We start from the raw sequence: 14218 nt of genomic DNA, 5'->3' as shown, positions 1-14218 counted from the left end.
CCTATTGGCTTGATAGGGAATTGGTTAGTAAGTAGGAGACAAAGAGTAGGGATATTGGGTATGTACTCAAATTGGCAGGATGTGAATAGTGGTGTCCCGCTGCGATCTGTACTGGGGCCACAGCTTTTACTACATAAATGACTTGGATGAAGGAAGAGAGAGCAGTATATCTAAATTTGCTGACGACACAGTAAATGGTGTAGATGGGTGCACTAAGTTGCAAAGGGATATTGATAGATTAAATGAATGGGCAAAACTGTGGCAAATGGAGTTTAAGGTGGGAAAGTGTGAGGTTATCCACTTTGGACCTAAGAAAGATCGATCAGAATATTTTCTGAATGGCGGGAAGCTAGGAACTGTGGATGAGCAGAGAGATTTAGGAGTCCATGTAGGGTACGGTAGCATAGTGGTTATGTTACTGGGCTAGTAATCCAGAGGCCTGGACTAAAATCCAGAGTCATGAGTTCAAATCCCGCCACGGCAGCTGGCGAATTTAAATTCAATTAATTAATTAATTGCAATTAATTAAATAAAAATCTGGAATTAAAATACTAGTATCAGTAATGATGGCCATGAAACTACCGGATTGTCGTAAAAACCCATCTGGTTCACTAATGTCCTTTAGGGAAGGAAGCCTGCCGCCCTTACCCGGTCTGGCCGATATGTGACTCCAGACCCACAGCAATGAGGTTGATTCTTAATTGCCCTCTGAAATGGCCTAGCAAGCCACTCAGTTGTAAAATCTCGCTACGAAAAGTCATAATGAGAATAAAACCGGACGGACCACCCGGCATCGGACCACTAGGCACCGGACACGATAACAGCAAAACACCAAGCCCAGTCGACCCTGCAAGGTCCTCCTTACTAACATCTGGGGACTTGTGGCAAAATTGGGAGAGCTGTCCCACAGACTAGTCAAGCAACAGCCTGACATAGCCATACTCACAGAATCATATCTTTCAGCCAACGTCCCAGACTCTTCCATCACCATCCCTGGGTATGTCCTGTCCCACCGGCGGGACAGACCCACCAGAGGTGGCGGTACAGTGATATACAGTCAGGAGGGAGTGGCCCTGGGAGTCCTCAACATTGACTCTGGACCCCATGAAATCTCATGGCATCAGGTCAAACATGGGCAAGGTAACCTGCTGATTACCACCTATCGCCCTCCCTCAGCTGATGAATCAGTCCTCCTCCATGTTGAACACCACTTGGAGGAAGCACTGAGGGTAGCAAGGGCACAAAATGTACTCTGGGTGGGGGACTTCAATGTCCATCATCAAGAGTGGCTCAGTAGCACCACTACTGACCGAGCTGGCCGAGTCCTGAAGGACATAGCTGCTAGACTGGGCCTGCGGCAGGTGGTGAGCGAACCAACACGAGGGAAAAACTTACTTGACCTCGTCCTCACCAATCTACCTGTCGCAAATGCATCTGTCCATGACAGTATTGGTAGGAGTGACCACCGCACAGTCCTCGTGGAGATGAAATCCCGTCTTCGCACTGAGGACACCATCCAACGTGTTGTATGGCACTACCACCATGCTAAATGGGATAGATTCAGAACAGATCTAGCAGCTCAAAACTGGGCATCCATGAGGCGCTGTGGGCCATCAGCAGCAGCAGAATTGTATTCCAGCACAATCTGTAACCTCATGGCCCGGCATATTCCTCACTCTACCATTACCAACAAGCCAGGGGATCAACCCTGGTTCAATGAGGAGTGTAGAAGAGCATGCCAGGAGCAGCACCAGGCGTACCTAAAAATGAGGTGCCAACCTGGTGAAGCTACAACTCAGGACTACATGCATGCTAAACAGTGGAAGCAACATGCTACAGACAGAGCTAAGCGATTCCACAACCAATGGATCAGATCAAAGCTCCGCAGTCCTGCCACATCCAGTCGTGAATGGTGGTGGACAATTAAACAACTAACGGGAGGAGGAGGCTCTGCAAACATCCCCATTCTCAATGATGGCGGAGTCCAGCACGTGAGTGCAAAAGACAAGGCTGAAGCGTTTGCAACCATCTTCAGCCAGAAGTGCCGAGTGGATAATCCATCTCAGCCTCCTCCCGATATCCCCACCATCACGGAAGCCAGTCTTCGGCCAATTCGATTCACTCCACGTGATATCAAGAAACGGCTGAGTGCACTGGATACAGCAAAGGCTATGGGCCCCGACAACATCCCAGCTGTAGTGCTGAAGACTTGTGCTCCAGAACTAGCTGTGCCTCTAGCCAAGCTGTTTCAGTACAGCTACAACACTGGCATCCACCCGACAATGTGGAAAATTGCCCAGGCATGTCCTGTCCACAAAAAGCAGGACAAATCCAATCCGGCCAATTACCGCCCCATCAGTCTACTCTCCATCATCAGCAAAGTGATGGAAGGTGTCGTCGACAGTGCTATCAAGCGGCACTTACTCACCAATAACCTGCTCACCGATGCTCAGTTTGGGTTCCGCCAGGACCACTCGGCTCCAGACCTCATTACAGCCTTGGTCCAAACATGGACAAAAGAGCTGAATTCCAGAGGTGAGGTGAGAGTGACTGCCCTTGACATCAAGGCAGCATTTGACCGAGTGTGGCACCAAGGAGCCCTAGTAAAATTGAAGTCAATGGGAATCAGGGGGAAAACTCTCCAGTGGCTGGAGTCATACCTAGCACAAAGGAAGATGGTAGTGGTTGTTGGAGGCCAAGCATCTCAGCCCCAGGACATTGCTGCAGGAGTTCCTCAGGGCAGTGTCCTAGGCCCAACCATCTTCAGCTGCTTCATCAATGACCTTCCCTCCATCATAAGGTCAGAAATGGGGATGTTCGCTGATGACTGCACAGTGTTCAGTTCCATTCGCAACCCCTCAGATAATGAAGCAGTCCGAGCCCGCATGCAGCAAGACCTGGACAACATCCAGGCTTGGGCTGATAAGTGGCAAGTAACATTCGCGCCAGATAAGTGCCAGGCAATGACCATCTCCAACAAGAGAGAGTCTAACCACCTCCCCTTGACATTCAACGGCATTACCATCGCCGAATCCCCCACCATCAACATCCTGGGGGTCACCATTGACCAGAAACTTAACTGGACCAGCCATATAAATACTGTGGCTACGAGAGCAGGTCAGAGGCTGGGTATTCTGCGGCGAGTGACTCACCTCCTGACTCCCCAAAGCCTTTCCACCATCTACAAGGCAGAAGTCAGGAGTGTGATGGAATACTCTCCACTTGCCTGGATGAGTGCAGCTCCAACAACACTCAAGAAGCTCGACACCATCCAAGATAAAGCAGCCCGCTTGATTGGCACCCCATCCACCACCCTAAACATTCACTCCCTTCACCACCGGCGCACTGTGGCTGCAGTGTGCACCATCCACAGGATGCACTGCAGCAACTCGCCAAGGCTTCTTCGACAGCACCTCCCAAACCCGCGACCTCTACCACCTAGAAGGACAAGGGCAGCAGGCGCATGGGAACAACACCACCTGCACGTTCCCCTCCAAGTCACACACCATCCCGACTTGGAAATATATCGCCGTTCCTTCATTGTCGCTGGGTCAAAATCCTGGAACTCCCTTCCTAACAGCACTGTGGGAGAACCGTCACCACACGGACTGCAGCGGTTCAAGAAGGCGGCTCACCACCACCTTCTCAAGGGCAATTAGGGATGGGCAAAAAATGCCGGCCTTGCCAGCGACGCCCACATCCCGTGAACGAATAAAAAATAAAAAATAAATCACTAAAAGCTAGTGGACAGGTACAAAAAATAATTTAAAAGGCTAATGGAATGTTGGCCTTTATCTTAAGGGGGCTGGAATACAAAGGGGTGGAAGTTATGTTACAGCTGTACAGAACTCTGGTTAGACCTCATCTGGAGTACTGCATTCAGTTCTGAGCACCAGACCTCAGTAAGGATACATTGGCCTTGGAGGAGGTGCAGCGCAGATTCACCAGAATGATACCGGGGCTAAAAAGGTTAAATTATAAGGACAGGTAAGCTTGTATTCCCTTGAGTATAGAAGATTAAGGGGTGATCTAATTGAGGTGTTTCACATGATTAAAAGATTTGATCGGATATATAGGATACACTATTTCCTCTGGTAGGAGAGTCTGGAACAAAGAGGCATAACCTTAAAATTAGAGCTAGGCCGTTCAGGGGTGATTTTTAAAAAAATATTCGTTCATGGGATGTGGGCGTCGCTGGCGATGTCAGAAAGCACTTCTTCACACAAAAAGTAGTGGAAATCTGGAACTCTCTCCTCCAAAAAGCTGTTGAGACTAGGTCAATTGAAAATTTCAAGACTGAGATTGATAGATTTTTGTTCGGCAAGGGTATTAAGGGATATGGAACCAAGGCTGGTAGATGGAGTGAAGATACAGATCAATGGCAGAATAGGCTCAAGGGGCTCAGTGGCCTACTTCTATTCCTATGTTCCCATGGCATCCAGGAGATCAATATAGCTGTCAGCCAAACAATAGGAGGGGGGTATAAGAGCTGTTGTCACTTCTGTAGTGGCAACAGTTACTGCCCGTGTGTTTGAATTTAGCAATTCCCCCCTGCCCCTGTTCATATGATTCCGGTGGGTGTGCTGCCAGCAGAATGATCAGGGCCACACAGGGGTCATGGGAAGGAAATCATGGCTGAAATCGAGGTGGCCAGTTTTGGTGTGGAGTTTTGGCTGAGGTGCTCTGCCCCACTTCCTTTGCCGGACCACTAACCAAAAGTAGGTGGTTTTCATAAGGAAAATCCAGGCCTTCATGTCAGAGGAAGTTGTGACCAGTCTGCTGCTCAGACCACATCTTGACTCCCTTGTGCAGTGCTGGTTATTGAGGCACAAGGGCGCTACTGATGTGCTGTGGCCAGTGCAGAGAAAAGCCACAAGGAGCATCGTCGGAATAGGAGAAAATAACATAGATTCAAATGTAGGAATGATATCAAGGAATCATTCTTCACATAAAGAGGGATCAGCACTTGATTCAAGGCAAGCCAAATGGCCTTGCCCATCCATAGTTCTCTTGTGATCTCTTTTTTTTGAATGAAGAAAAGGAGCAATGGAAGGATGACGGACAGCATTCATAGATACACATAACCCAACAGGCAGGGCAGCTATAGGAGTGAAGAGGAGGCACTGTGCAGTTTGTGTTGCCTGCAATTCCCAACACCAATCGCCTGTATTCCAAAAGACACTTGTGCATTATCTGCAGCTGTGGAGCTGAAGGCAATGCTGTTGTGCGTTGGCCCCATACCCTGTCTGCCATCTTTCCCGCAACTCCATGTTTGAACCTCTCTCATCAGGTTTCGACCCTAAACAAAGTCAATAGTGACATCCTCTGTGACTGTGGCCGTGGCGCACTATCCCTCCTCATCTTTATTTCAGTAGTTTTTAAACACGGTTAACCACACCATCCTTCTCCAATGCCTCTCCTCCATTGTCCAATTGAGTGAGAATGCCCTTGCTTTGTTGCACCATTACCTATCCAGTCGTAGCCAGAGAATCTCCTGTAATGGCTTCTCTGCACCGTTACCTCTGGAGTTGTCCATGGATCTATCTTTGGCCCCATTCTATTTCTCATCTTTATGCTGCCCCTTGGCAACATCATCCGAAGATATATCAGGTTCCACACGTATACTGACGACATCCAGCTCTACCTCACCACCACCACTCTCTCTACCCTTCCACTGCCTCTGTGTTGTCAGACTGCCCAACATCCAGCCTTGGATAAACTGCAAATTAAACATTGAGAAGACCAAAGACATTGACTTCAGTCCCCACCACAAACTCCATTTCCTCGCTACTGATTCCACCCCCCTCGCTGACCACTGTCTCAGGCTGAAACAGACTATTCATGTTGAAATCCCTCCATGGCCTCACCCCTTCCTATCTGAACTCGGTAGTGTTAGTGCTGTGCATTCTCTGAACTCTGTAGTGTTAGTGCTGTGTGTTCTCTGAACTCGTGATGTGGAGATGCCGGTGATGGACTGGGGTTGACAATTGTAAACAATTTTACAACACCAAGTTATAGTCCAGCAATTTTATTTTAAATTCACAAGCTTTCGGAGGCTTCCTCCTTCCTCAGGTGAATGTTGCGTTCACCTGAGGAAGGAGGAAGCCTCCGAAAGCTTGTGAATTTAAAATAAAATTGCTGGACTATAACTTGGTGTTGTAAAATTGTTTACAATTCTCTGAACTCCGTAGTGTTAGTACTGTGCCTTGTCTGAACTCTGCCGGACAATGACTGGATCAAATTACACATTCCAGACACAGGGTTGGGTGAGCATTGTCCTCCCGCTTCCTGTCAGTGACAAAAGCGAATTAGTTTAGTTCCACCACGGTGGTGGTAATATGTGCGACCTTGAAAATCGGCATGTTTTGGTGCAAATGTCCAGGAAAATCCGAGCATTAAAATCAGTAGTTGGCTGAGTCTGCAACCTCCAAATGGAAGCTCTTGAAGTGTGGGACTGCCATGTCGGTCTAGTCACCTCCAGCAGCCAATGAGCGGCAACATTAAATGCCGGTGCAACTATATGAAACCAATGGAATGCGGCCTAAAGTCACCATAGAAACAAGATCAGCGCGGCCTGGTGTGTATTTGTTCAGAACTAGTGGTCGTTGCGAAGCTGATTTTCCCAGTTTGTTGCAGTGAATGTCCCGCGGCTTCAGGGATGAGTTTTCTGTACGGCGGTGGCTGTTTTCTGGCGCTTGTCCCCTGACATTGTTTTAAATGGACTCGTTCATTTATCCAACCATTTGGTTATTTTTCAGAATAAGAAGCGGACCCGGACTCAGTGGCCATGGAGTTAAATTTGAATCGCGTCGACTACCTGCAGGTGGGAGACTTTGACTCCGTTATTACTAAGTTTGTTTGATAAGAGTCTGCAGATGGATCCATATAAAGAAGCCGCGCGGTGCCAGCGTGTAAATCCAGTTGATGGAAACTCCGCGATCTTTACAGCTTAAAAAATACAATCAGCGAGTATGTTTCCAAACAACAGGGCGCTATATTTCTGCGTTTCAATAAAAGGACATAGTCTCGTTAGCAACTTGACTGCAAGTTGTGGAACTTCAGTTACGCCATTATTAAAATGCCTGTGTGAAACTATTCCCTCCTGGCTCAGAAGGTAAAATAATTCCATAGTGTACTGGTCCCAAATTTGGTTCCTGGTCTGTGATATGAGCCAGGGTGATGACAAGGTAACGATAATTTGCTTCAGTGACTCTGGATTTGAGGAGAGGGCCGGGACGGTCCTGCGTTCCTGCTCTTGATTATTCATTGACCATCACTCAAAAATGTGTATATTGAGTGAGGATAAGACCGCGACCAGGCTCAACCAAGATATTCCCTATGACTTGCTAATGTTCACTGCTTAGGCTCACGTATACAGAATATAGCCATTGGGATAAGGCACCAGCAGGGATGAAAAAAGGAATAGATTTAGGAAAAACAGTTTTAATAAGTATTATTTTCCTTTTGTAGGAAATCAAATCTATTATACGCTACCCTAAAAGGTACACACAAATGTCATTGACTTTTTATTGGATCAAAATATGAATTGTATTTGTGTAATTAAATAATAGTTGATATTTACTAGTTACATAAAATATGTTGTGGTCAGTGAGTATATACAATAACTATTTCCATATGAGCGATGTCATCAGTAAGTTAGCATCAAAAGTGGGACATTTATTATACAGCTGTCTTATTGTGTCTGTTTGGGAACGTATTATCAAGTTGATATAATTATCATCAAACTTATGTTTGTCAACATTGTGGTTAAACCTGCCTCCCCACATTTAAATGTAACAATGCAGGAGCCATTTCTGCACTGGCAGTCAAGATCACCCCTCTAAATTCCATCATCACAGAAACAGGCCATTTCAACTTCCTACCTCAAAGTTATAATTACTGATCTGATAGCAAAAGACGAGAACTTGTCAGGAACTTCTTCACACAAAGAATGATGAATGCACGACATGGACATTTAGTGAGAGTACTGGGCGCAAAAACCTTGGAACCAGTTAAGAAACATCTGAATGCTGTAATGAAGGATGCTATTATGTTTTTTGGTTGAATGAACTAGGATGGGCCAAATGGACATCCTTATTTGTATTGGGCTTGAGAGTTTAGTAGCGTGTGGTGGGCCAAGGTAGTGCCCTTGATCTTCATTCAGTGTACTGCTGTCTTGAAACTCAAATTAAGATTCTTTATGACACTACCATGCAAAATAGTTTGATTTTAATTTTGTTTTCCTTTTAAGCATTCTACAGTAAATTGTACATTCATAGATTAGATAATCAACATTTGTTTGTTCGGATAGTGCTATAATTTGTGTTCCCTTTATTTTTATCCTAGGTGGGAGTGACTTCCCAAAAGACTATGAGGCTCCTACCTGCATCAGGACGCAGAGCAACCCAAAAGGTTAATTCTCATTCAGTACACACATCAAGATATCCATTTGTTTTTCCAGTTCTAAACATAACTGGGGGGGAAGAGGAGAAAGAAAATTAAAGGCCTACCCTTGGCTTAGCACCATACAGCTCCCTCAGCAAGGATTTATTTACTGTATATTGTGACATTATTGGAGACCAAAACTTGTACTGGAGCCTGGTGTGTTTAATTTTATGTCAACAATTCTGCACTTTACTAGAATTTTTATAGGTTTTTTTTAAATGTTTGGTTGCAACATCATTTTTACTATAAATCTTTAAATATATTTATTCTGTTAACTTTTAGGTTGTCATTGCAGATCATGATGGAGTGGTTACTTGTTTCGTTATTAAAAAGGGAGAGGCAGTTGTAAGTATCATCTCAAGACTATGAATGAAGAAACCCATTAATATATGAGGAGAGACATTGTGGCAGTGAGAAGTTGGACATTTGAAATGTACATTGTGCCTGTGCCAAGCATTGCATTCTCCCAATGTATAGCCTGGCTGGATAAAATGCAAAAGAATACAGTAACAAAAAAATGAATTTAGTAAATAAAAATGGAAAATGCTGGAAATACAATGTAGTTCTGTTAATTCAAGTTTGCCCTTTCCTTGAAAAATTGTCAAATATAGAGTAATTTAAATTGACTTTTGCACAATTTCATTTTGAACTAGCAGATAATTTGAATTAATCAACTTTCAATGAAGAGAAGTAGACTGTACACTGCAGATCTGTTAGTATCTGTAAAGAGAAAATATAGATTAGCGTTATAGGTGTGTAACCTTGGTCAGAATTGCAAAGTGGAGGGTAGGCAGCCTTATTAGATTAACAAAACAGAGGGGGTGGGGAAAGATATCATTGACTGCCTCCTTGTGACAGCATACCTGACTCTCGACTTTTACCTGTTTGTAAAATGTTAATCTCTCAGTATATAGTTTAGCTGAATACAAAAGTGTATAATAGTTAAAAATTAAAAACAGAATTATTTTTAAATGTTATTCTATTAGATATATTGTATCTGATTATGTTAATTTACAATAGATTCTTTGACATTCTATTAGGAGTTTAGATGATGTTTGTTGCATGAACATCATGCTGGCTTTTATTTGGATTTTATAGGAGTCAGTGAAGTTCTCTCTTTGGATGAAACGTGAAAGAATCTGATTAGGATAGAATTGCTTCAGTTGGAACTGATGAAGAGTTTCTTAACGTCAGCCTGAGGAATGATTATGCGCCATAGCACACCCTATAGTTTTATTGATGTTGTAGAGCACATTTTGTTTAACTACTCTGCTTTTTAACTGTGGACAGTATATTTTTTTTATTCAATCATGGGATGTGGGTGTCGCTGGCAAGGCCAGCATTTATTGCCTTTGAGAAGGTGGTGGTGAGCCGCCTTCTTAAACCGCTACAGTTCGTGTGGTGAAGGTACTCCCACAGTGCTGTTAGGTAAGGAGCTCCAGGATATTGACCCAGCGACAATGAAGGAACGGTGATATATTTCCAAGTCAGGATGATGTGTGACTTGGAGGGGAACGTGCAGGTGGTGGTGTTCCCATGCGCCTGCTGCCCTTGTCCTTCTAGGTGGTAGAGGTCGCGGGTTTGGGAGGTGCTGTCGAAGAAGCCTTGGCAAGTTGTTGCAGTGCATCTTGTAGTTGGTACACGCTGCAGCTAAGGTGCGCTGGTGGTGGACGGAGTGAATCTTTAAGGTGGTGGATGGGGTGCCAATCAAGCGGGCTTCTTTGTCCTGGATGGTTTCGAACTTCATGAGTGTTGTTGGAGCTGCACTCATCCAGGCAAGTGGAGAGTATTCCATCACACACCTGATGTGTGCCTTGTAGATGGTGGAAAGGCTTTGAGGAGTCAGGAGGTGAGTCACTTGCCACAGAATACCCAGCCTCTGACCTGCTCTTCTAGCCACAGTATTTATATGGCTGGTCCAGTTAAGTTTCTGGTCAATTGTGACTCCCAGGATGTTGATGGTAGAGGATTGGGCGATGGTAATTCCATTGAATGTCATGGGGAGGTGGTTTGACTCGCTCTTCATGAGCTGAGGGAGGACGGTTGGTGGTAATCAGCAGGAGGTTTCCTTGCTCATCTTTGACCTGATGCCATGAGACTTCATGGGGTCCGGAGTCAATGTTGAGGACTCCCAGGGCCACTCCCTCCTGACTGTATACCACTCTGCCACCACCTCTGGTGGCTCATGCCTTGTAGGTTGGACAGGACATACCAAGGGATGGTGATGGAGGAGTCTGGGACGTTGGCTGAAAGGTATGATTCTATGTGTATGGCTGTGTCTGGCTGTTGCTTGACTAGTCTGTGGGACAGCTCTCCCAATTTTGGCACAAGTCCCTAGATGTTAGTGAGGAGGACTTTGCAGGGTCAACTGGGCTTGGTTTGCCTTTGCCGTGCCCGGTGCCTAGTGGTCCGATGCCGGATGGTCCATCCGGTTTTATTCTTCTTATGACTTTCTGAAACGCGATTGTACAAGGTGAAGTAATAGATTCTAAATGTGTACATTATATTTTAAAATATTCTCCCGTGTTCCAAAAAAGTGAGGTGCTAGCTTGGTATAATGGAACATATTTTGAAAGCTGAAAAAGTCATTCATGTTCACTGAAGTTAAATGTGTGATTTCAATTGTACACAGCCAATGTTCAAGACCTTGCCAGGACAGAAAGTTTCCAGATTGGAACTTGGAGGAGCTATTGGTACTCCGCAGGAGAAAATCTTTATAAGTGTTGGATCAGAGGTGCAAGGCTTCACTAAGAAGGGAAAACAGTTCCTGTCATTTGAAACTAACCTTACGGAAAGCATTCGAGCTCTGTAAGTGATCCATAAATTGTGTCCATCTACTTTTTGTTCAGAAATAAGACTTCCTTCTTCAGATTTATTGTTTTCTGTTCCACACAGCATTCCATGAATTGGTGCCCTAGAGCTAAAGAAATATGCACTCTTCCCCTCTTCCACACCCGTTCTGCCAACCTTATCCCCACAACATGTTGCTTCTGAGGAAAGCATTAATTGCCCTCCTATTTAATTCAAATTTGTATTTTGGTGGAAGAGTAAAAAATATTTATCTTCCAGCCACACACAACATGATTAAGAATAGTCTGAGCTTCACTCATGATTTTACATTTGAATATATGCAATAAATATATAGTGATATATATAAAATATGTATAATATTTTATACATATTTTAATTTCTTCCACTTTTTAAAAGAACACATTTGTGCATGTGGAATTGCCTTTTTTCACCTGTCTCATATATTGGCATGAAAGTTTCACCATATGTTGATTCCTTACAGGTATGTGTCTGGTGCGGACCTTTTCTTGTGTGCAAGTTACATCTATAATCACTACTGTGACTGTAAGGATCAGGACTACTACCTTTCCAGTGACAAGATCAATGATGTAATCTGCTTGCCAGTGGAAAAAATAGGCCATATCACACCAATTCTGGCCTGCCAAGACCGGGTGCTCAGAGTTTTAAAGGTAATGCGGCAGATCTGCTATTGCATAATTTTTGACCATCTTTCCACGGATAGGATTTGGAAAAATAGTTGCTTTTAAATATTGGGTTTTAACGCAAAGTGTATTCACATAAGTTTAAAATAAAAGGCATTGAGATGAAAAGAGGTTAACATGATAATGAGTTAAGCTTTGATGTTGTTTCCCCAAAGATTGTAAATGATAAGCAATTTGTTAGCATGTCTTGGCAAACGATAAACTCTTCACACCCATTGTATTGAGAAGTCTCTGGTCCTGGGCATTCATTAGGGGTGTTCTGGCAAGCCTTCCCTTCTGAATACAGGATGATAAAAACAAAGATAGAGATACAGTCAGTCAGGTTTTATACGGAAAGCTGCGAGAACTAACTTTGGCCAGGCTCTGAAGAAGAATTGTTAGGAGTTATTTTGTTAAGCAAGATGACTCCATGATGAGGGTGTAGGATAGTGTGTAATATAACAAGTTAACAACTTGATATGGCTAAAAGAGCTTTCTGGGTTAAGTAGTATAGGGAGCTGCAGAGAGAGAGCGTACAGCATTTGTTAGCGACATCTGTGTAGGCAGACTGCCTGAGCCGAGTAAGATCAGACAGTTGGTGTAGAAGTAAGTAACTGTATTCCCATAGAATTGGGTTTAGACAAAGCCTCTTAAATGAAACTATAAGTTTAAAATAATTAAGTTTGGGGGGGGGAGGTAGTTAACCGTGGATACAGAAGAATAGTGAAAAAGTACTGAGAAAAACAAGATTGAGTAACCCTGAATAAGAGATGGAGATTGGGTCTCCTATCTAACAGTTTTGCATCAGACGAGCCAGGTGATATATTGCAGAGCTGGACAAAACTGGTTTTAGTCATTTTCAGGCAAAGAGCACATGGTGCTTTGGTTACATCGTATCCAGTGACCAAAAGTGGGTGTGTTATAGAAAAGTAGGATCTTTAGTCTGATCAGGAACGGCTAGATTGGTTATTTGCCTGTTTCCCGATGGATATTCTACTTGTAAGTATAATAGACATATTTGCTCACTTGTAATCATGTATATGTTCAATAAATCTTGAAAGTTAACTTGTCTCTAGAGTCTGAACCTTTCTTGGAACTGGAGTGAAGTCCCATGTGGTATCAGTCCCACATGGGGAAACATAGTGTTGTCTTTATTTTGTGTCATTGCATAAAGACAAATTGTACTGATTGGACTCATTTAATTAAATCATAACTGTTGCTCTATATGTTCAGTTTATGTAAAATAAAGCAGCTTAATGATTTGCATATGACCTCGTTTTTCCTAGTGTTTTCTCTGTCTGCCTTCGAGAAAATAAGAGAGGCACCTGGGGGCATGTGATAAATGCAGAGATATCTGGTTCAGATCACAGGGATGTATTATTGTTATGCTACTATATAAGTAGATATTGGCAGTGTGAATCTACTCCAGCATGTAAGGATGCAGGATCCATTTACAGGAGGGACCGATGCCAAAAGGTCAACACATATTTGTAACAGGCACTAAGCCATAGAGATCAGGAAGGTCCCAGATTTGATTCCTGGTCAGTGCTGAATTACTTTCTCAGCCAGGGCAGTAGTCTGGGTACTACAATTGGTCTAATGTCTCTTAGCCAGAGATCAGGGAAAATCAGCTGGGCTCAATTGTGATTGCCCTAATTTTTGGAAGTAAGAATAGGGAAAGAAAATACACATTAAATTGTAAAATTTTAAATGGAGTAGAAGAGCAAAGGGACATTGGAGTGTAGATACACATGATGGTAGCGTATATAAGTAAGGCCTTAAAAAGGTAAACTGAAACCTTGGTTTTGTATCAAGAGGCATAGAATTCAAAAGCAGGGAGTTAATATTGAACTTGTACAAGACCATAGGCCACAGTTAGAGTACTGAATACTGTTTTGGGCACCCCATTATAGGAAGGATATAAAAGTGATGGAAAAGGTAGAGTATGGAGTCATGAGGATATTACCGGGTTAAGGGATTAGTTATGAAAAGAAGCTTAAGAAGTTAGTGCTTTTTTTCACTAGCATTGAGAAAGTTAAGGGGTGACCTGATGGAAGACTTCTAGATTATGAAGAGTTGTAAGATAAATGGTGGTAGGTTGTCTCTACTGTCCGTGGCTGGCATAATCCAATCCACTTTCTTGAGAGAATCTTGGTACACAAGTGATGATCTGTCTAGTTCCTAGTCTACTAAGTAGGCAGCTTGTGTCATTTATGTGTTTCTCAAATTCTCTAGTTTAAAAGCGAAAGACTATGCAACCTCATAGTAATTATAGTATATTC

General features: G+C 43.6%; 1 protein-coding gene across 4 annotated transcripts in view; it reads left to right on the top strand.

The window, feature by feature from the left end:
• The first annotated feature begins 6449 nt into the window (after positions 1-6449).
• Positions 6450-14218, top strand: part of bbs7 (Bardet-Biedl syndrome 7) — a 67758-nt gene continuing 59989 nt past the window's right edge. For 2 of the 4 annotated variants that reach the window (XM_067993158.1, XM_067993141.1), the window contains exons 1-5: positions 6589-6823; positions 8347-8412; positions 8728-8790; positions 11078-11253; positions 11738-11924. In XM_067993158.1, the coding sequence (XP_067849259.1) occupies positions 6788-6823; positions 8347-8412; positions 8728-8790; positions 11078-11253; positions 11738-11924 (528 nt within the window). In that variant the 5' untranslated portion in view covers positions 6589-6787. The other 2 variants (XM_067993149.1, XM_067993167.1) reach the window with 2 other exon arrangements.

This window comes from Heptranchias perlo, chromosome 1 (assembly GCF_035084215.1).
Source record: "Heptranchias perlo isolate sHepPer1 chromosome 1, sHepPer1.hap1, whole genome shotgun sequence".
NCBI classification, from domain to species: Eukaryota; Metazoa; Chordata; class Chondrichthyes; order Hexanchiformes; family Hexanchidae; genus Heptranchias; species Heptranchias perlo.
This window is presented reverse-complemented; position numbering and strand designations above follow the sequence as displayed.